The sequence below is a fragment of the Pararge aegeria genome, chromosome 21 (assembly GCF_905163445.1).
Source record: "Pararge aegeria chromosome 21, ilParAegt1.1, whole genome shotgun sequence".
Lineage (NCBI taxonomy): Eukaryota > Metazoa > Arthropoda > Insecta > Lepidoptera > Nymphalidae > Pararge > Pararge aegeria.
In genome coordinates this window covers 11,376,054-11,400,227 of record NC_053200.1, presented here as the reverse complement: position 1 = coordinate 11,400,227, position 24,174 = coordinate 11,376,054, and the positions used below count along the sequence as shown (strand labels likewise).

The 24,174-nt window shown below is 35.8% G+C and overlaps 2 protein-coding genes across 4 annotated transcripts; one reads left to right on the top strand and one right to left on the bottom strand.

Moving 5' to 3' along the window:
• Window positions 1–650: 650 nt before the first annotated feature.
• Window positions 651–17,458, top strand: LOC120633388 (UDP-glucose 4-epimerase-like). 3 transcript variants are annotated; one of them, XM_039903592.1, is made up of 8 exons: window positions 651–789; window positions 10,179–10,450; window positions 11,344–11,457; window positions 11,969–12,145; window positions 14,564–14,744; window positions 15,673–15,761; window positions 16,455–16,647; window positions 17,302–17,458. In XM_039903592.1, the coding sequence occupies exons 2-8, from the start codon at window positions 10,211–10,213 to the stop codon at window positions 17,391–17,393; spliced, it is 1,086 nt and encodes a 361-aa protein (XP_039759526.1). In that variant the 5' UTR covers window positions 651–789; window positions 10,179–10,210; the 3' UTR covers window positions 17,394–17,458. The 3 variants fall into 3 exon arrangements, with proteins under 3 accessions (XP_039759526.1, XP_039759528.1, XP_039759527.1); XM_039903594.1 differs by lacking the exon at window positions 651–789 and adding an exon at window positions 1,530–1,834; XM_039903593.1 differs by lacking the exon at window positions 651–789 and adding an exon at window positions 1,530–1,865.
• Window positions 17,459–18,382: 924 nt separating this feature from the next.
• On the bottom strand, window positions 18,383–23,660 carry LOC120633428 (N(6)-adenine-specific methyltransferase METTL4). Its single transcript, XM_039903636.1, has 6 exons — window positions 23,632–23,660; window positions 21,345–21,562; window positions 20,803–21,038; window positions 19,846–19,974; window positions 19,083–19,420; window positions 18,383–18,573 (listed from the first exon to the last, which is right to left on the bottom strand). The coding sequence occupies exons 2-6, from the start codon at window positions 21,537–21,539 to the stop codon at window positions 18,425–18,427; spliced, it is 1,047 nt and encodes a 348-aa protein (XP_039759570.1). The 5' UTR covers window positions 21,540–21,562; window positions 23,632–23,660; the 3' UTR covers window positions 18,383–18,424.
• Between the last annotated feature and the right edge of the window lie 514 nt (window positions 23,661–24,174).

Sequence of the window (24,174 nt, the reverse complement as noted above, 5' to 3'; positions counted from 1 at the left end):
GATTGTTCCTGGACCTAGTATTAGGTATCGTGTTACGCTTACGTCTGGCAAAATGGCGTCAATCAATTTGGAGACAAAAACAAAGTCTGTCCTGTAAAAATATCTTAGCTGATAAGCGCCTGAAGAGTTGTAACAGCGCCACCGGGGATGCTGGCGAGCGCAAAAGCACGCCAGATTTAGGGCATGCAAGCATGCGTATCTAGAGAAAATTATATCTGCCCATCATCTCGTCTATCTCCATAGAAAAAATATGAGTACGAGAAAAGATAATTATCGCACGCATGCCTGCCCTACTGTACGGCTAGCATGGGCAGGAGATATTTTTCTCCCCACGGTGAGGATAAACTCTTCTTACACAGCTTTATCAACTCTCCAAACATTGACGTAGCGGTAGAAATAATATCCAAATTAAATACTTAAGTGTAATTATAATCGGAGGTAAACTTCTCATATTCCCGGTTGCAGTGCTTTGGCAGGTGGACACGTTAATTTTATTCCTTGTTAGGGAATATAATCGAGGGATATAATTTTTGTCTTCTGCCTCCTGCCATGCGGGAGTTACTACATCTCGGTTCCGGTATTGGCGGCAGACACTGACTCAGTCTAAATCTGCCTTAAGTGACGTGCCTTCCCTGCGGTAGACCGGACACGACGAAAGACTCAGATGCGCGCGCGCACCGGTCTCAAACGCGCGTTTTCTCCGGAATATATTATATCAATTACAATATAATTTATAAAATCCTAGTGTAAGTGAATAGTCGTTAATGGAACACGGGATCGTAGCAAGCGGTAAGTTCTTTGTATAACGGTTTCTGTGAAAGTGAACATTATACCGTCGAATGTTTGTTTGATGGTACTCTAAATGAAGCTTGTGAATTTGACTTTGCAGAATCTACGTTTATTAATTAGTTGTTTTTTTAATAATTTTAATGCTTAATAAGCGTGTAGGGAAAACACGATAATGAATAAGTAGGTGAACTATCGAATTTTAAAGTATAATCATTGAGATAAGAAAGACTTATTACTTTTAGGACCAATTTACCAAAAAGGCTTAAGTATTTTTTGGAATATGGATAAACTATCCAGATCTAAATGATCTAATAGTTTATCTTCCGGAATAACAAACTTAAATAAAATGTATGGCTGCCTTTAACCTATCGTACCAACCTACTAACGTACCTACCAGTGGCGTGCATAGAGGGTATGCACAGGGTATGCAGATGATATAAAATGAAAAAAATCTATATAAGACTTAAGGATAGGAATTGTAAGAGTTATAAAAACCTGTCCTTAAGTATTTATAACTTGTACTGGCGATTTCCTTTTTTTATATCATCTGCATACCCTGTGCACACCCCTGTGCACACCTCTATGCACGCCACTAGTACCTACCGACGTAGTCTTTCTAAACCACGTTACATTAAATATTTTGAAGAATTTTTGGATACCTACCTTATAACAAGCAAAATGAACTAGGTACTTAGTCACACTTATTCAAATAAACCGTTAATAAAGATAGAGGTAACTAACTGTCCTGATAGTCGTTTTGACTGAACCAAAGGGAAAGTAAAAGATAAATTAATTTAAACTTACCTTACCGTCATGTATTACATGCCTACAAAGTCAGTTTGATTTAATTTTGCTTCATTCTAAAAGATAGGCAGAAATAAGAGATGCGATATCAATAAGTTATACATTAGTAATACATTCGAATCGTGCCGCACGCGGGTATTCTGGAAAGTGAAGAAGTCTCAAGAGATCAGAAATATAATTCGCGATTATTATTCCATGGGAAAGTGAAACCTACGTTGTACTAACTAGCTAATTTAAACGGGTGAGTGAACGCGGGATTCCATAAAAGGGATTTAAGTACCAATTTACCTGATAGGTAAGAACATAAAGTTGTTTGTTTTAAAAACAGATATTGTAATAATCGTAAAGTTAATATCGCCCCATAAACCACTTTTTATATAAAGTAATTAAAAAATTATGAATGAGATATTGAACTTCTAGGGATGTACAGTGTCCTTAAGGTAAAAAAATTATATAACTTTTCGGGTATAATCAACGATATGGTATAGGTAATCTATGTCGGTTAGTGAACTCCTGCAGGGAATTAGAGAAGTTTACCCCCGTTTTTACAAATGTTTTATTTGGATATTATTTCCCCTTGTGCGACAATGCTCTGTGAGTTGATAAATAATAATAATAATAATAAGTTTTTTTTTTTTTTATAAATTTTTAATAGTGTTTTTTAATTTATTTTTAAGCATTGTTAATAATTTAAAAAAAAAGAAAAAGAATAAATGATAGAAATAATAATAATAACTTTTAATTCAGATAAAAATCCATAGCTACAACAATAACAATTATAAATAATAAAAAAAACCTACAAATAATAAAAAAAATAGGAATCTCCTAATTAAGGTAAGTAGTTGAGCGCTTGGTGTGTGAGTGTGTACCAACCCAGTGCTCCATACAGGGATTTTCCTAATCGGAAACACTCATTCCCATTTATTGGTTAATATTTTCAAAATATTGTTGGAGCTTCCGCGCATTCTGCTCATCATTGATGCAGATCTTTTTCTCATGATTGCGTAGAAGTCATGGATAAAGCTGTGGGAGAAGATACATTTTTATCCTTTCCCCGGGGATATGTCTAGCTGCCCACGCTAGCCCTGCTGAACGCAGGATTCCATAAAAGGGATACCAACTTACCTATTAAGTTGTTTTTACCTTAAGATGGTTTAAATGAAAGGGATAATATACCTACTTGACCGATTTAATATCGCATCAGCTCCATAAACGACTTTTTACGTCTATGTACGTAGAGGTTTATAAATTATGAGTGAATATTACTTTTTTGGGGATGTGTGCTAGGGTTTATTGATTATAAATTTATTAGGAGATAAACAATCGAACAGTGGGCCTATATATTATGCTAAAATTAATCAAATAAGTTTGTGCTGATTTCTTCATCTTTTCTCGTTTTAGGATTTTAAATCAAAGGGTTTAGTACCAAGATGATAAACTACCTCATAGCATTAAAGTTAATAATTCAAACGAAAATCACCAAAAAAAGACTTTAGTATTATTTTCATTTGTTTTTTTCATAATTTTTTGATAGACATAACTTAATTATTACGCTGAGATCTCCTTTTAAGCATATAATATACTTTTACCAGGAGGTCTCGCTCTTCTATAACAAAATGTGTACATACATTGAGCTAATTTTTCTAATTCAGCAATATATTATTAATTTTTTTTTTTAATCATGCTTGCATGCAAACTTGTGGAGTGTGTGTGTTTGTGTGTTTGGGTGTGCGTGGGAGTGTGTGGGTATGTGTGTGATGGTGTTTGTGAGTGTGTTCTTATGTAATAGTTATTAATATAAGTGTTTTCATTCCATATTCCAGTGATTTAGCAGATGGGCACGTTAATTATATCATAACATAATTTTTATCTCCCGCCCGTATTAGCCCTGCAGGTTGATGGTCACTGGACGGCACTTTCCATGACGTGGTCCGTACATGCCCTTAGAAGTGTTGCTTTGTTTATAGCACATGCTATGCAAAATTTCAACTCTCTACCTATTACGTCTCATGAGATACATCCCGCTGACAGACAGATAAAGGAGGCTTCGGGTGCGAAACCTTAAAAATAAGCATTAAGTTTAATACCCCCTTTCTCATTATCATATTAATCATATTTAAGTATGTATCTTATGTTATAATATATTTTAGTTTATATTTATTATTATTAGTATTTTATGTGTGTAATATGATAAGTATTAGTGTGTAATTGTTCGTAAGTATGTATTTAATAATAATACACCCCACCAATCGGTTTTCTCTTGGTTTTCCTAATCCTAAGGTTGCCTGGAAGAGAGCGCTACTAAGCGATAAGGCCGCCCTTTGTATCCAACTTTTTAAGTTTATTTTTGTTATGTCCATTGTTTTTTTTTTCCATTTGTGGTGTACAAAAAAAGTGTATAAATAAATAAATAAATAAAAATAAATCATTTGAAGTCGTTTAAAACAAGAATCACCTGTAATCACTATCAATTTAACATGTAATTACAAAGAATTAAAAGATTGCAATCGCTTAAATTAAAGATCACTACTGATTAAAAGATAATACACATTATATGCAAACATCTTTAAACAGAATCTTTTTTTTTTAGATTCTTTAATACTTATTTTATTAATAGATACGCTTATATACCTACTTGAAAATTACCTATTTTATCATAATATTTTGCGAAATGATACGCAATCTAACATTGTTTATGATTAATAAAGTTTTAAGTGAATAATTTCTCATTTCAAAGATATAAAGAATGTTTATCATACGAAGAAATGGGGATTGTAGAAGAGCAAGAATTGTCTATTAATTAAGCAAGAAATTTTGCTAGTATTTTTGTTAATTACGATACTAAATTTCAGAATGAATGTTTTTGTGTATGTATGTATGTATGGATGTATGGATGTATGTATGTATGTGTGTGTAGACACATATCTGAATTTGTAAAAGATTTGGTCTCCCTTTCGAACACGACCAACAACGCAAGAAGTAAAGACCTGAGGAGTTAACTACGCCTCAGGTCTTTTAACATCGGCAATCACGCTCTTTAGATCGCAAACTTTAGAGGCGGCAAAGATTGATTTATCGATGACTTACGTGCTCTGTGAGGCACGAGGGTGAACTGAAATATATCTGTCGCTCTCCGAGACGCTCTCCCTCTCTAAATATACTCATTTACATAATAATTATTTGGATTCTAGTCAGACCCTACTCCAAAAATTCACACGCTCATTTTGTCTAAGTAGACAGAAAGAAATTAGGCATTGATTGACCACTAACATTAATATTTTTACTGAATTGTTCCAAAAATCCAGGATATCCCTTGAACGACTTCAAATAAGATCCTGTTGAGATAAACTTCCAGAAATCGTGGACAATATGAAATAAAATGAAAGAGTTTGTTTTGTAACATCCGAAATATTTATGTCTACAGTTGAAGAGTTTGTTTATTTCGTTCTACGAATGTGCACAGGCTCTAAATAAGAAAAAATAACTTTATTTAGACATAAGTAGACTCAATTTTACAAAGTACTTATCTGTAAAAAGTAGCATAGGTACTTTTTTATACATATCTATATAATTTTTCCGTGAGTTATAACAACGTGATTATCATGTAAATTAATTCTGCAAATCTAAAATATGCACTCACTATGGTTCAAATTTAAATAATGACTATTTAATTAAATGATACTGAAACTTAACCTAATTTTAAACTCGTTTTCACTATCTGTGAAAAGTTACATTATAGTTTGTGATACATATAAAATTTTTGAGTAATTAACCTTCTTCGTTTAATGTTACGTGATAAACATAATTATGTTACTGTAATTAAATTACAGTTACATAGATTAGTTATAACGAGTAATTAACCTTACTTCTTTATCATGGTTTATTTACATTAAGGATACTTGTTGAACCATTAAATTTTATTTGTTTGGCCGATGTCAAGTCGTACGCCTTCATTCCTCAGCGGATGTGTCGTGCTTTTTTTTTTATAAACGTTAACGGACATCTGCAGTTAATATTACGACGATGGGAAATGGCCGATGATATCATTGAGTACTCATTCATCTCACGATTCCCTGTAATCCATGCTTATATATTGTAAATGCAAAAGTTTGTGTTTGTTTGTTTCTTTATTAACTACTTATGTTCAGTTTCACCACTGAACCGATCATGGTACATTTTGGCTAAGTATACCTTGCATTCTGTTTTGCTAAGTAAGTGTACCTTCATCAGTTAGATAGATGGACATACGATACTTTTTAACCCGATAAACTAAAGATCGCGGGAATTTAAAAAAAGGCGGACGAATCTTCTTTCCACGGCTAGTAACTTTTAAATACCTGTGTTGCTCAAATCTTGCCTTATCAAAAGTTATAACTTGGTAGAAAGAAGAAGAAGAAGAAGAAGAGCTGGATTAGGAATAGAATTTTGTCTTGTGGGAGTCTTCGGCCGTGGGTTACCTACGCTAAAGATAAAAGTGCTGCCAAGCGACTTAAACGTTTCCGGTAAAGGCTCCACAAAACCTGTCTCAGTCTCATGGGGATTTGGGCTAATATCACGTAATATTTTTTTTCTCAAGAAACAGCTAAAAATTGCGAAAAAACTGGGTTGAATAAATAAGAACTGGTTGATTCTCTACTAAAATGATTTTAATAAATCACGCAATAAAGGATTGCTAAAAGTATTATCTCAAACGAGGTGGAGGGTTCGAAATCACACAGCAGCAAGGTAGAAAAAAAGACAATAATTAAATGAATTTAAAATTTATTTATTCAAATAAGCCTATAGAAGCCACTTTTTATACGCCACAATTATTTTCTACCATTAATTTCATATTTTACTACTTATTTCTACATTTTATTGAGTGATGATGACTGATCCTACCTTCATTAGAAAAATACAAACTAAAGCTATGAGGTTTCCAATAACATCCTAGTATAAGAGTCCAATAAACTAAGCTGGACATTTAATTTTTTTTATTTAAAGTTTACGGATGAATGCAAAATTAATTACTTGCATTATGAACACGTTTACTGCAGCATCCGGGCATGTTGACCCACGACGATTGCAATCATAATCATCATCGTCCCTTTACCGGCCCAGAACAGGATACGGATCTCCTCTCTGAAGAGGAAGGGTGAGGCCGCAGTCCACCACGCTACTAGCCAAGTGCCGTAGAGTTCACCTTTGGATCATTGAAAACTCTCAGGCATGCCAGTTACCAAACGATGTTTTCCGATTGCAATCATATTTATTTATTCTGGAGTCTGGAGCTGTAGAAAGATGCGTTCAGTGATGGACTAATATATTATTGTATACACACCAAGAGAAAAAAGAGCTAGATACACCATCGTCGTTTCTCATCACTCATTATGCATCGTCCTTTATTCCGTTTCTTAACAGTGTGTTAAGTTAACGTCTTTGTAAGGTGGTAATATGACACTAAATAAAAGTTACCAATGGGTCTATATGACCACTGGTGTCTAGTGTTACACCAGACCCCGCACGGAAAGTGTTGGGTGAGTAATCCTTGTAGAAATAATTAAAAGCATTCTCGGATTCTATTTCATCATATTCTAGAATCCCTAGATAACTTAACTGTCATACCTTGAGACTGAGACGTACTTACCTACCTGCCCATAGAACAAAACCTCTGTCAAATTGTGAAATCGTTTCGTAAGCAAGCTCCTTGATGGTCACTTAGCGCTCTGAAGAATTCATTTAGTTACCTATTATATTATGTCTAACAGTAGTTTTATTCGTTTTAAATTAGATTCTACAGAGTATTATTATTTATTTCGAATTCTAGAAATACATTTGGAATTGATAACGGTCTTCGGCATTTATTTAATATGTTACTACGTCTTCGGAATTGCAGTATGAACGTTTTAGGTTATATAGGTTATACTTTTTAATTGCTGACTGGCGCAGTGGGCAGCGACCCTGCTTTCTGGGTCCAAGGCCGTGGGCTCGATTCCCACAACTGGACAAAGTTTGTGTTATGAACATGTATGTTTTTCAGTGGCTATGTGTTTATCTTTATATTATAAGTATTAATTAGTATTAATTGTTCATAAAAAAATATTTATCAAAAGCTACTAGATGTGTGTATTTTCGTAGCATATTTATATTTAATTCGAACCGAGATTGATGGCTTAATGTGCTCTCCAAGGCATGGTAGTTGTAACGACAATTTCCTAACTAGAGCGGGGCTAGAACGGGGCTAGCACGGGCAAGAGACAAATATTATATTCCTTGATTATATCACCTGACTATGGATATAATTAACGTGTCCACCTGCTAAAGAATAGGAACGTGGAATAGGAGAAGTTTACCCCCTGTTTATTACACATATATTATTTGGATATATGTATAATAAATAATAAACATATATATTCCATAGATAGTTTCACTTGTGCGCAAGTGCTCTGAGAGTTGATACAGCTGTGGGAGAAGATAATTTTTTATCCTTTCCCCGGGGAGATTATTGTCTCCTGCCCATGCTAGCCATGCAGGCCGGAGAATCTCTTGGCAGATAATCTCTCTTCTGATCTTACATAGACCACACAAGTTTAGAGCGAGAAAAGAACGTTAAACCTCGTGATCGGTAGTTGACTAACCAATGGTCTAGTGGAATTTTATGGAATTGAATACAAGACTTTTAAAAACGATAATTAAATGAGTAGTCACGTTTTCTTTTAATTTAATTTGATCATCGAATTCGTGTGAAGGTCTTGTATAAAGGCTTCCGTATTGGTCTTTTTTCTTCACCTTATTCTACCTAAAGTTTACTTATCTTTACTAATATTATAAATGTAAAAGTGAATTTGTTTGTTTGTTGGCCCTACCTTCATTCCATAAGGAAGCAACCAATCAACTTGTTTTTCAGCATAGAGTTCGTTGAAAGGACGGAGAGCATCATAGGCTAAAGTCAAAGTCAAATATTTTTTGAATAGGCACATCGATGGTCCTTTTGATACGTTGATGACATACAAAATGTGTAAGTACATAGGTAGTAGTGAGTAGTGAGGCCGATAAACTTAATACTAAAACTACGAGGGTTCCAAACGCGCCCTGATCTAAGAAGAAGCCCACAACAAACCAAGCCGGGTATTTTTTTTTGTTAACACCATCTCACATTGTCATTTGTAAATATTTAAGAAGCAGCCTGGTTAGAGAAATAGTTCACACCACCACCAGGCGACTGGTAGGAACTCAATGGGGTTTTATTCGGTACGAGTCCGACATAATCACCGTGCCTCCCCGTGGCGCGGTGGTATCCATGAGGATTTCCCCACGTGAAAAAAAAGGCTTGTATGTGTCCCACGAAAACAAACTGTTCACGGGGTTTTGTAAAATACCATAGTAAACCTGGACGAAGAACGGAGGTAAATGCTAGCTGGTAAAGAAAGGGAACCACCAACTTCTCAACGACAGTGTTACAAGCTGACCTGATAAATAAAAGTAGAAAATGATTTGATTGTTCAATGATAAACATTGAAGTAAAATAGTTAAATCACAATACATGGTGAGATTTTCCTTATCAAACAATTAAATCAGTGGAATTATGAGTAATCATATAGATGGTTTCCTCTTCCACATTGCTATTTTATACCAGCACGTGCCCAAGTTGAAAGTTATAGTCAGGGTTGTACCATACGAAATTTAATGGCACATTGTTCCGAACGCAGGAGGCACGAAGGTTTTCGGATAGTACAATAACACAACTATGTCTATGAGGACATCTCGCAGCCATACTTACAAATAATCGCAACTATTTTATATGAATAAACAACAGCTTTATTTACGAAATATTTTGCCGGAGTAGGTTTGCTTTGTTGGATTATTTTCACACTCGCCATCATTTTCAATCAATTACCGGTCCACCTTGGGGTACGGGTCACCTTCCAGAATGATATGAGTTTAAGCCACAACGCTGAGGCACGGATGGGTAGACTCATTATCCTTTGAGATAATTATGGACAATTCTCAGTCATGCAAGTTTCCTCATGATGCTTTCCTTTACCGTTAAAGCAAGTGTTAATTCGTTGCATAAAAGGCACATAACTCCAAACAGTTGCAGAGGTTCATACCGAGGGCCAAAAGCTAAAGCCCAAAATTGAGCCTGAAGTCTTAAACACTGGGCTATAACTGGGCTGGGTTTTTTTTACACTTACGACATTTGAATTTCTATAAATTTATCGCAGCAATTGTAAAGACTACTAGAACGTTATAAAAAAGAACACATTCAATATATAATTAAGCTAAGAATTAGCTGGCCGGGCAGTGAATCATATTCGGTTACTTTTCACCATTATACCAAATGCCGTTATATCAAACACATCGCATCTTCGTCTAAAGATAAATAAAAGTGGTAAAGGTAAAAATAAAACACTAAAGGTCACAACTAACAGAAAAGATAACAGAATAGGGTAGCTTTTCATTAAAATCCACTATTCGAGAACTCTTCCAAGGAAAATTAACTTTAGTTGATTCCTTACAAATCACATTCATTTTCATCGATTGAAGCTAACTATTTAGGTAAGGTATATTTTAATTAGTGTCTAATTATTTTATTATTGTTACAGCATAGAGTATTTACCCTAAAACAAAATCAAAGATGTCCCGCTTCAGGACAATAATGGTCACAGGAGGTGCTGGCTACATAGGTAGTCATTGCGTGGTCGACCTCCTAGAGGCAGGATACGAAGTAGTTGCCATAGACAACTTCGCAAATGCAGTGGGTGATGAAGACGGTTCACCAGCTTTGCAGCGAGCGGAAGAAATCACGGGCAAAAAAATCACGTTCTATAAAGCAGATCTATTAGACAAACCACAAATCAACGATATCTTTGATAAGGTAATGACGGGCCATTACCAAATATGATAAAGTGATCGACGATTTATCGAGTACTGCCCCAAACCATTAGCGGTTTTCCTTCAGATTTTTAGCCTTTAAGTGATAGAATTACAATGATTGCACTGTTGATTAGATGCGATTGTAATACTGTGTACATAAAGGTAAAAAAGACGTTTATATGTCCTCAACCATGAATGACAACACTTTGTTATAAGTTTAAAGGTTACAAACATTAAGTAATAAGTTTAAAAAGAAATACAGGGTTTTTAAAGCAACGGATGGCTTATTTTTAACAAAGCCAAAACTGCCATCAAGTTCCTACAGCAAATGGAACGCAATCATTACAATGCCGATCTCCACACGTACCTAAGCTCGTGCATCTCTTCCCTGTTTAACTTACTCTTATAGACTTCCGCGCTACAACGCAATGCTCAAATCATCATAACCATTAGCAACCCATTACCGGTCTGCACCAGGCCAGGGTTTCCTCTCAGAATAGGAAGGGTTTTTGGGCTGTAGTCCACAACGCTCGCGGATTGGTAGACTTCGAACGCCTTTTGAGAACTTTATGGAGAGCTATATGGCCTGTAGTTTTCCTCACGATGTTTTCCCAATCTGTTACAGCAAGTAACAGATTGGGAAAAAAACTTGATTGCTTCAAATGCCTCCAATATCTTTTTCTTCGGAAGGACAGTAGCAGATAACCACATGAGGTGTTGTTACTGCGTCACCGTCGAGATGGGGCGAGCGCAAAAGTTCGCCATGAGAAGAGGCCAACGCTGTGGCTGTGGAGCTCAAATACCTCAACAACTATCAAAACTCATTTCAGCTTCTTCCACACAAATTGCTATTATTCGGTCAATGTTTGTTTACATATACATAATACATTTCAGCATAAGGTGGACTGTGTGATCCACTTCGCGGCTCTGAAGGCAGTTGGTGAATCAATGCAACAACCACTTTTGTACTACCAGAATAATCTACTCGGCATGCTCAACTTATTGGAGGTAAGAAAGATGTATTTCATAAAAAAATAGTAGGGATCAGAAACTTGTATAAAAAACGTTTCGTACGTGTTTATGGAATATCAACCACATAATGATGCTACCGCTCACGGTGTCTCTCTGTTCTGTGGTAGAACTGGATTTAGGAGGGCAAAACACGATTGCATTATAGTAAAGCAGGATCTTAAATGACAAAAACCCAGAGGTTAGGTATACTATAGTTAGGGTCTTGCCACTGCTGGGCTAAATGTAACCTTCCGGGTTAGTCCATAATCACCACGGGCAGGCGGATTTTTAATCGTACTAATAGCACAGAGGACGTTGCTGCACGTTCTCCTTTATATTCCCTTTCTAGTCGCCTCGTACGACCACCCGCGAGACGAGGGGTTATGACAAATGTATTCTGATCTGCCATCACCACACTGCACAATCCAGAACAGTTGATAATAAGTCTAAGCTCTTATTAATATTTTGAGGACACAAGATGTGTTACATGAGAAAATAACTCTTCCAGATAATGCGATCCCACAACTGCTACCAAATGGTCTTCTCGTCGTCGTGCACGGTTTACGGAGAGCCGGAGACCCTGCCGATCACTGAAACCCATCAAACCGGCAACATAACAAATGTGTATGGAAGGACAAAGTATTTTATTGAGGAGATGCTTAAAGACTTGAGCGCTGCTGATGATGTAAGTAAAAAATATTACTAAATTATGTAGACATGGGAGTGATTTAAAGTAGCTCCCGTATTGAGTGTGTTCCATCGAGAATCCTAAGTGTAGGGACGGGTTTAGGGGTGTAAGGCATTATTAACCCCTAATAAGTTTTGTAGAGATGGAGATGGGTACCCAACTAACTTTAATGTAAGTATATTATTTAGATTTTCTTTATTTTGTTTATTTCTTTATTTATTTATTTGTTAATCGATGTTTAATATGTTACTTGGGATTAAATGGCTTTTTTTTTATTTTTTATTTTATATCGAAACGAGAAAGTAACATTCAAATTACGCGAGTGTCAAAGCAAAATAGAAATTGTAGACTGAACTGCATTTTGCGAACAAAACGGATGCGGGATGTTTCTTAATTCAAATCACATCACATTACAACCCACATTGGTTATAGTTCTTAGTACAACATTACAACCCCGCTAAGCCTTACGTTCTTTACGTTTAGATAGAAAGTCTTGTCAAGCGAAAAGTCCTTTTTTTTTAAAACCTGCGTACAACGCCAAAGTATCTTCAAGGCTTTTGGTTACCTATCTTTAACATCACTCTTGCCTCTAACTTTCTAAGTGGATTACCGATGACGAGGTGCCATCTGCGACGAGTCGGTATGCAACGTGATCTCAAGGGCGCTCTCAAATTATGCGTTTTGTAACGGTTATGTATAAAGTCGACCGGTTGAAATAGTTACGAAATAAGGTACCAGTAATGTAAATATCGTATTTAAATCGACCCAGTACCGGATTTAGAGCATAAACCCACCATGCTGCTTCAACGGGGTTTACCGTGCTTTGAATGATTGGTAGATAGAATGGTAAGGTATATTGTCTCGTTAGTGATGATGTCGAGAACCGGCGGTTTAACGTGCTTTCCGAGGCAGGCGGAGTATTATGTTGAGATGAAGATAGAATAGAATGAGATTTTTTACTGAAAAAAAAACCAAACCATTCATGGCTCGATTTGTAAATCGAGCTCAAGACCCCGTTATTTGCAATCGAACCAGCTTACAATTAATATTATACTACTAAACCGTATTAAATGCGTATTAATAAACTGCTATCGACCTTAGAACTAAATGAACGTACTAGTTGGAAATCTCATCAGAAAAGCAGCTGTGCATCTCCATTAATCTACGTTTACTTCCCAATTAATAGCACAATGACCACGTGTCGCGGTCGCGGGTTACATAATTATGTTGAATTCAGCTCTTGATCGGGAACCGGTTCTGTTTAACCTACTAAACGCATAATTTAGTTCGTTAAGTTCAAGGCTTATACTAGCTTTGCCGAGTTTACGTGACTCTAGAGTGACGGCGGAAATATTATATCTACATACTACGATGTATTCATTTGATATGTTATGTGAAATAGGAAAATGAGATTAAATAGTGTAACTGTATTTTCTATAATGTTTTGAAGCCAATAAGTACCTAAGGTTAGCGCGTAACATTACATTAATATTTACCGGCCGGTTTAGGCCATCCTTCCACGTAATATTTCTAATAGGTAAGCAAAATTGTCCAACACATATTTTTATCCCCTATTATTCAATTTTAAAATAAAACAACTAAGTACCTATTTTGAAATAGTTGTTTTATATACAACACCTTGTGTTATGGGCCCAAAAATAGCTGATGAATATTTTTTTTTATGAATATAATACACATAAATCTCTAATATACAGATAAACGCCCAGACACTGGAAAACATTCATGTTCATCACACAAACATTTTCCAGTTGTGGAAACAGAACCCGCGACCTTGTACTCAGAAAGCAGGGTCGCTGCTCACTGCGCCACTCGGCCGTCAGTTATGGAACAAAAGTTTACATACCGCGAATAGAATACATTATCACGACAACTTACCCTATCGGCATTAAAGCGCCTTGTAATATAAGTAATCGTAAATGATCATGTTGATCATTATCATCAACGTCCACTGCTGGACGTAGGTCAATAAGAGTTCCAGTTACCAGGGTCTTGTCTCGCTTGGTTTGGATATTATGTCAAAGTCAAAGTAAAAAAATTCTTTATTCAAGTAGGCCCATAGATGGCACTTTTGATGCGTACATTACATGTGAGAATTACACGGTAGTGAGATTATGGCGATAACCATATTCGTTAAATATAAACTAAAGCTACGAGGGTACCAAACGCGTCCTGGTCTAAGAAGAAGCCCACAACAAACTTAGCCGGTTGCTTTTTTTTTTATCACCATCTTACATTGTCATTTAAAATTATTAGAAGAGCAACCTGGTTAGATCAATAATTCACACCCTAGCTTTTCTATCGATTAGGTACGTAGTCCTTTATACTAAACTATATGTAAACACCGCATTGGGTTGGGTAGGTACCTTGTTAAAGTTATATTCTATCTGTTAACAGAAATGGAACATAATTTCGCTCCGATACTTTAACCCGGTGGGCGCTCACCCCTCGGGCCTGATCGGCGAGGACCCAACAAAGGAGTTTACGAACCTCATGCCCTTCATGGCACAGGTAGCTCTCGGCAAGAAACCCGTGCTAACTATCTTCGGAAACGATTACAATACGCCTGATGGAACTGGTAAGTAAATATAAGATCATCAACATAATCCAAGTGCTTAATGTACATGCACCTGTAACTCTTACATCGCCTCTTTCCTCACCTACCTGCGAGATACCTGCTCCAAATTGCCATCAGTGTTTTCTATCTAACTTACTCATTGTATTTCTCAATGGCATAAAGTCTATTCGCTTAGATACGGTCGCCTTTGTGCCGTACCTTGGCCCGTGCCGCATTTTGTCAAAGGCGCCACTGCGCTATTAAAGGAGGCCGCGTGCGTCGTACATCTGCAGGAGAATTTGGGATTTTATACCAAAGTGCTACGCGGTAGTGTAAGGTTCTGATTGTTGACTTTGGCTGAAAATGTTCTTTCGTACTTGATGTAGTAGTTAGTACCTACATCGAACAGATGGTATGCTAGGTATCGATATTTTAGCATGGATTCAGAACGTTATAACGTTGGATCCTTGATTTTATTTGGTTGCAGGACACAATGAACCCAACACTTCAAGTGATGAAAAATAGTGTCTATTTTACTTTCGTTTATCTACTCTTTTTTTTTCATTTAAATTTTCCTTTAAGTTGTCTTAATTATTTATGAATATAAAACGTATTCATTATGATACCATAAAAATAAAATAGAAAAACAATTTATGCAACTAAAAAGTACTTACTCACATAAAAAGTAACATTTACGAAAGAAAAATAAAAACATAAATGTAAAATGCCTAATTCTCCTGCCGGCACAATGAAATTGAACAGTCTTTACATTTGAAGTGAATTAAATTGCCTTGAAACGACGAAACCGCATATGTCTACCAAGTGGGTGAACAGCGCAAGGTGCGCCACTTTCAACTTCTAATTCAGAAACCTAGTTTAATAGATTCCTATAACAGTATAAAGTAAGTAAGGAAATGCTTATACTTAGTAACAAACATGTTATTTTCAGGAATTCGTGACTACATACATGTTATGGATCTGGCTAGCGGGCACGTCGCTGCGCTCAATTTGCTAAGTGACAACCACGGCAAGCTTAAAGTAAGGAGCAAAAGTGCTTTTATTTACTGACTAGTAGCCATGTCTTCGAAGTATGCGTTACAAATTTTCATCCACTATTCTGCTCTCGTCCGTCTTTGCTATTTGATTTCACTAGGCGTTCTTTCCAATTTTTTCTTAGGTTTATACTTAGATACGGTTTATTGGTTGCAGCGTGTATGTTAACAAGCCTATACCCTATAATTTAGTAGAAAATATAATTAATATTATTATAAGTACTTAACCTTTCTTAATAATTTGACTAAGTATCAAATGCAAAAATCCAACTGGTATTTCCAGAGCTTGTCTTCAATCAAAAACAAAACAAAGTCTTTAACTTTATTATAAGTGGATATAGATTTACTTGTAGAGAAGAGAGATTTTTTTTTATACACTAACAAGATAAGACAAATATACCAAAATTTGTCTCAAATTACACCTCACCTCTTAGAACTACTGTATTTCTTGGTAGTAAGAAAGTCAAGGGTTTCTGGAAGAAATCTATTTTGAAAAAAGTTGCCCTTGTGCAGCTCTTGTCCTTTTTCATGTTCATTTTAATTTATGGTTCTACATAAATAAATAAGGTATTTATATTATGTAAGTTTGTATTTCTGCCTTATCGAGGAAAGACTATTCTTGCCATTTTGATACAATGCTTGGCGTCCACAAAGTAGCTGAATAGATGATATTTTGCAGGTATACAACCTAGGTACAGGCAAAGGGGTGTCGGTGAAGGAACTGGTGGAAGTTTTTGAGCGCGTTACGAAAGCCAAGGTCCCGGTCAAATATGTCGCGAGGCGGATTGGTGACATAACAGCGATGTGGGCGGACGCTTCTCTCGCGAAACAAGAGTTGGGGTGGACCACTAAACGCTCCGTGGAAGAGATGTGTAAGTATTATGGCCGTTTTCACTAACAATGAACAACGCCAAGCCTAAGGAGATAACTCCTTTTTTATACAGAGAAAATGCCTGACGTATGCCACTCCGTTGGGGAAAACGAAGTAGTTATGTGGGACTTGCACCCACTTAAAACTCTGTGTGTCCCTCGATAGACCAATAAGTGAAAGCACGGGATTCACTTGCGTATTCACCGCACTCTCGCCAATGTTTTGACCCCCAAATGCATGGCGGGTCCCATTGTCAATGGCCTGATCGCTGCCAAATCCTCCAGAGAAAGGAGATAACGCCTATAAGATTCCTAGGCATACATTTACGTTTCACTAATCGATTATCACTAGGCGACCTATATAACCTTTTTTATTTTTGACAGGGGTCTCCTGATAACGAAATACCCAAATTCTAAAGAATTGGGTTATGAGGGATTTCTTCCCACTAAAACGGTGCCCAGCCTCAGCACATCAAGAGAGGCTCTTGGATCTCCCAAGAACGCACCGGTGCCTCCCTTGTACGAGGCAACTCATATAACCTAAATTGTCTATGATTCATGCCACAAGTTGTGGTACCTATCTTATGTTTGAATCATCAGTTATATTTCATTTTCAAAAATAAGGCTTTGAAATTTTTTCTAATTTATTATTTCAGGCACCGATTTCTGGCGATGGCAGACAATGAATCCCGATGGCTACCCCAAGAAAAACAAAACTACCGTCATCGTGGTAAACGGGAAGAGTTAACGCAAATCATAATCTAAAATATTCCATTACGTATAGCCCTATTAAATATTTTATTTTTATTTAAATTTTATTTTATTATGGTTATCTACCTCGCTGTAATCGATCCGTACTGTAAAAGGGAATGTGTGTCTTTTTGTTTGGTTTGCTATCCATGTTTGGCACAATCACAAAATTCAAAATTCAAAAATGTTTTACTCATGTAGACCTTATCACGGGCACTGATGAAGCGTATAACATGTTACCACTTATGTTAGGTGATGGTGATAACTGCACTCGTTAACTTGAAACTAATGTTAACGGATTGCTTAGGAATTCAAAAGCCCCGCAAGTGGAGAAGTGTATGTTTTTTTTTTTAAATACACAATTAATAATGACGGAGGTAAACTTCTCCTATTCCCTGTGGCAGTTAGCAGGTGGACACGGTAATATTATCCTAGTCGGGGGATACAATCGGGGTACATAATTTTTATCTCCAGCCTATGCTAGCAGTGCTAGATAATGCCTCTGGAGCAATCTTTTTTTTTTGTAATATTAAGTCTCAGTTGATTATCTAAGTCTGGAGCAAACATATCGCTAACTTTTAATTTTCTTGAAAGCTAACCTAAGCTAATTTACTTAAGAAATCTGACCCTCTAAAATGACCAAAAGTATCACCTTTTTACTGCTTTATGGTCATAAAAAGAAGTCAAAGGACTCAAAAACATTTGGATGGGAAATATGAAATTTAGGTCTTGTCATATTTTTAAATTTAAAATCGGTCTTAACTGCAGCTGTCCCAACTTCACCTTATGAGTGTAGGTGGACTCACGTCCGTGAGTAGTTTAGGCTCAGCGCGACAACAACAGTTTTTCGTCTAAAATGAAAGCCGGGCAATTATCTTGTTTTCATAACGCATTAAAGATCACTGGAGCGATTAATCCATACTTATAAAAGTAACTAGGGCTGACCTATATCTTCGTTGTAGCGTTAAAAATAACTTTCCATCAAAGCCGAGGTAATAAAATTCATTCTTTATTACATAGAAAGTATACTCAAGTAATATCAAAAACTTCTTCGTATAAAGATACATGTTGCCATTTCAGAGGCTCGTAGCCCACGCTGGTCGTATTCGGAAGGAGGTACCGAGCGAATAATTCTAAAATCTGAGGCTTTTCTACATCGATGCAGGGTTTTAGTAGATCTGAAACAATAAGGCTTTTTTAGTAATTAAATATATCAAGTATGCAAAATTGAGGTTAAAGTTTTAGGTAAAAAAAAAACGGTCGCGCCGTAATTCATATTGTGTTAATATTTTTGCGTTGTGGTTGATTATTAATAATTGAAATTCCCCATTTAAATTTGAAAAGCAGAGCAATAGTAGATTTGCCTCCGTCAGAAATAATAATCGAGGCACGAATCGTGAGTGCCTGTTGCCAGCAAAAATAGAGAGCGGCCTACGAAACTGTCATACAGAAGAAAACAGGAAAAATGTTGGAAAGTTATTTTCTGAAAACTTATTTGAATGTTTAGCCCGATGAAAGATATCGTATAAAATGTGTATGCATTGAACAATATACTCTCAGCTTCCATATCGCGCTCGCGAACGAGCTCATAACTAAAGACTCAGAAAAGGTTCCGACTTAACATGCATCTAACAAAAAGAAGCTTTAGTAAAGCTTAATTTTTTTGACTGTGAACAAAATAACTTACCCAATAGCGGAGGTTTGTGTGAATGCAATGCACTTGGTATGCTAGCCACCAATTTGTCATTTGGCACACACACATTGCCAACTTTGCCTATAACAATTCTTTCATACGGCTGCTTTTTACATCCGTTAGCAAACTCACAGAGTGGTGTGAAATCTATGTTTAACTTTAACCAGTACCAAGTTGTTACATATTCAACGCCCCATTTGGGAAATATAAGATTTTTAACAGCGTTTATATTACTAGGTGAATTGGTGCACCATACAGCAATAAGGCAGTTTTCTGATAGGAGTTCTTTGACAGGTATTGATGCTATGTCCTCATTGTACATCATGGAATAGCTGAAACAATAATGTCATAAACGCTGCCATTATCATATATCATATCAATGATTCTGGTCTACTTGTCTTGCTTACATTTTTGACTGAGGTCACAAAAATGCTAAGCATTGCATTTTCTTATGCAGAAATTCTTAGTAGCAGCCATAGTAAGAGAATTGGCAAGGTCCAATCACACACTTCCAAGAGCCAAACCATCTGTCCTGGTTATAATCGGTAACATGGATTTTAATTGTTAACACACCTGTATTGAAGCTGAATGGTGGTCATTGCTTTAATTTCGTCCCTCCTATTAGTTAGTATGCTAATGATGATAATAAATAAATGAAAAAAAAAAAAATTTAAGGCTCTGTAAAAATTAAAGCCTAAAGTAAGTATTATATGAAAATTTAATTATTGTTATCAGCACAGAAATAAATATTACTGACCTCAATTTATTATTAGCTCCCTTTAGCCTTCTGATATATTTATTCCACCAAGGAGGATCAGCTATCAGGATATCGAATTTATCGCCTTTTAATTTAGCACATTGTTCTTTCACACAACCACAGAAGAATCTAAAAAAATAGTAAAGCAAAGGTCTTAAGACAAAATTATAAAGAAGTTTGTTGTTTTAGTAGATAAACAATAAAGGGCTTAGCTAGCCAATTTAGCAGTGGTCTTGTGAGTAAGCTTTTCTCACTCTATAAGCCAAAAGATAGTATACAGTACAAGGCTGTTGCTTTTATGTGAATAGCGTTAAGACTAATCTGTGTTTGTTTCCAGCAAAAGAAAAAAAAACTGGTTTTATTTAATTAAATAACACCATTTTACCAGTAACTCTTTGGTGATATAAGATAGTAGGTTTCTAAATTACATTGTATGAAGAGTAAGCTTAATATAACTATCATACCTCTAACAGGTTAGCCTAATATCATCTAAGACTGTATCATAACATACCATCATTTGAGGTAGCAGTCTAGGGCTAATGTGCAGTCAGAAAACCTCTCTAATCCTCTTGTTTCAAATAATAGGAAAAGTAACAAAGTTTGTGATGTGATCAATTATGATATTCTAAAATATTAACAGCTTTTTTGTATGCTAAGCACACTGCTGCATTGAGAGGTGCACATATTGCCTTTCCCACTTGTTTGGGCCACTGCGTGTACCGAACACTGCACCGTCAGCCGTTTACGTAATTATCGAGCCTCGTGGCCATAACTAGAACAGTGCACTTCGGGCCATTATCAATATCATTAATATCATTTACATATATCATTATCAATTATTATCATTGGAAATACAGTCCACTTATCAATCTCTAGCAATCTCTATCATTTATCATCACTTCACAAAGGACTACACCCCACATCACTAGCAATAGTAAGAGATGAAACTGTAAATACCTGGAGTTTTGTGGTATCAGGTAGTTGTCTTCTTTGATCATACATTTCAAAGGAGTATCCGAATTATTGCCGCCCTTCAACCCTTGGTGATCAAATATTGTTGATTCAAAGTGCTTCTGTGCTAACTCCCTGACAAGTGATGTTTCCAATACATCATACTTTTCACTTAAACGTAACTTCATTTCCAATGGTAATTTTGTTATGAGTTCATTGTGCATTTGTTTAATTTTAAGTGTCTAAAACAAACATCATCAATCAATCAAGACCTTTATCCCACTTGTACACTTTAATGTTCATCTTGTCTAGTCTAGATTGTTTTTAAATATAACTATAATATATGGTAGACTTATATGAATAGTGAAGTTTGAAGTTATCTGAGACTTGCTTCGTCTATCCAGGTTGAAGTACATTCCCGGACAACTACAGTTTGCGTGTCTTCTCTCACAATCTGTATTGACTGTAGAAATGTAAACCGAAGTCCTACTTAACCACTAGGCTATCACTGCTTCACTTAAATACTATCCAAAAATTTGGTTACTTACTTCTTCTAATAGCTGCTCACAATCGCGTGTTCTCTTTCTATTAAGTATCAAATTACTTCTCCCACCTTTTATACAAAACATTTTTGAGTTAATTGTAATACTCTGATGTTGATTATTTACGTTTTTATAAACATTTGTTATGAAGTCGCGGTGATCTACTAATAGTAGATTTTTATAGCTGAATAGAACAGTCATTTTCACATTTCATGTAGAATATTTTAACACGTTCACGGACAGTATGACCTCGATGGTTGATTGTGATAAGTCACTACAAAATTTCATACATTGCCTAGAGGCGTTGTGTCACATCGCAAAAGTAATAAATGATGTGATTTGACAGTACAGCTATAGGCGTATACGTCACAAGGCGTTCTGTCACATTGTGCTAGGCATTTTACTGTGCATTGTGCCACTACGCCTTTGGGCGTAATTGATGTGTTATGATAAATAAATAAAACAATAGGAAATTAGTTTAATATTTATTATGAAATTAACGTTTAATCACAGTAAGTTACTTATGCCATCAGTCTGAATCATTAGATTAGAACAAATTACAAAATAATTTTTATAAATCTTCTAACATAATTATTACTTAGTATAACAAAATTATAATCAGTCTTGCACTTTTAAATTATTAGGACTTAGTAATAAAAGAACATTTGGTCTGATATTGAGCACATAACCGTCGTGTGTAAGCTAATAAAATTTAATACCATATCGAGCTTTTTTAGATTTGATATATTGTCGAAACTGTAGGCGGCCCCGAAATAGAAGAAGAGACTCATCTAGAGATAATTCTTCTCCAGCATTGTAAAGTTTTCGGAAATTTAAAGTTAACAAGTCAATAAATTTCACAATCTTGTTTTCACCTTTTTCACCCAATTCCGATGTACAGAGACAGCGCAAAATTTGCTCGTATCTTCGTCCTGACATTACGTAACTAAATATTGGATGAAAATATAGCGGATCAGCTTGTGAAAAGACACGTCTTTGCTCTGGACATTTTATGTGACCTTTGAGAAGACCCAGAAAATGCAACATTTCTTCACAAGTTATTTCGCGGTAGACAGTTTTTCGGCTGTGTCTGGTATGTGGTCGATTAGTGCAACAAAGAGCATTCCCATATTTGTTAGTATATTGTACTAAATATTCTATAAATTCGTTAGGAAACACAAGTTGGAAAAAATCAATAGCTTTGTCCATGTTATCAACATTGACCGTAATACCACACGCCGAACTATCAAAGTCAAAATTTGGTATGGTCATAACTGTATTAGACCAAGATTCATTTATAACAGGAGTGGCTGGTCTTCTAGGGGTAGGATTTATTGAATTTGGCACACCAGAGGTTCTTGGGGATACATCTGGATATTCTGCATACTCTCTAGCCTCAGCAGTTAACACCGAAACAGATGGTTGGATCTGATTTACAGGCTCAGCAGAAAACTGGATATTATCAATATTTTCAAGATTTCTTTCGGATTGAGAACTTGTTTTGTTATCTTCATTATCATCTGCATCACTGGGTGCCGATGACAAAGAGTTATCAGAAGGTAAAATCGAAGTATTCCTGTTTACCTGCCTGCTTTGTAAAGCACAAGTTGTCTCTTCAGAACTCGTCGATTTGCCGTCAGATGGTTCATAATCTTGATCAGAACCAAATGTCCCATCGTCAACATAAGGGTCTTGACTAGATTCAGGCGAAGAAACATCGTCGAACAAAGCTTTAAGCTTTTTTTGAAGCTCTTCGTATGAACTTTTAGACGACATCTATAAAAATATTAGTACGAATTCAAATAGATGTAATCGTGTTCAAAACATAAATTTACTAACATTGTTATGGTTACCAAAAGCAACAACCCTTGAGCTATTTATTTTTATAAATCAAATTAATGTAATACGCAAAATAAACACTTACTTGCCTTTTAGAAACCGTTTACGCGCCAAAACGTGTACAAACACGCTCGTGCGCTGCCAGCCGAACACTACTCAACGAAATGTATGAAATAACCACGTCCACGGGCGTAGTGTGCGTGACCCAACTATCCATGTGTGCGTAAGGCACAATTTTGCTTAGTGATTTTTTTTTAAGTCACGATATGACAGTAAAAGGTAAAAATTCTCTCTACGGTGACACTACAAAATGCCCTTCCTTGTGTCAGTATAGAAAATGGAACGCCGTGAGGCGTACTGGTTGTATACACGTAAAAACATTGACGTCGACAGGCGTACTGTCATATTATTTTTTACAGTAACAACGTCGAGAGGCGTTCTGTCCATGAACGTGTTAATGTATCTATAATTTTAAATAATTCAGTGTATCCAAATTAAAAAAAACACAACAAAACTGTCTGTTTCTATTTTTTTCCTAAGTCCTTTAGTCTCTTTCAAATAAATATTACAGTTTAGCTTTAATATTTCAAACAAACTTAAATCTTACAAACTGTCTGTTTGATCGGTAGCTGTTAGACCAGTAAATAAATAAACAGATTATTATTTTTTTTTTTTTTTTTTATGGCTTGCGTTTGTACCAATTGGGTACGATTTACTTCGCCAATGTCACGTGGTATAAACAGATTATTACTAAAGTCGGGTTACTTTTGGCATGCTTTTGACGATTTACATACAGATTAAAAATGACTTTTAGAACCTTGAAAAGTACATCAAAACTAAAAGAAAAAGTGGAAGAACCTGAGCAAAGACAAATCTTTAAGATTGAAATGCACCAGAGAAGAGTTTTGGAATGAAGTTTCTGACATAAGATTTGCTGTCTTAAATTTTGATTTGAAGTTGAACTGTAGGCTTACATACCTACTGTAGGCTTGCTGTG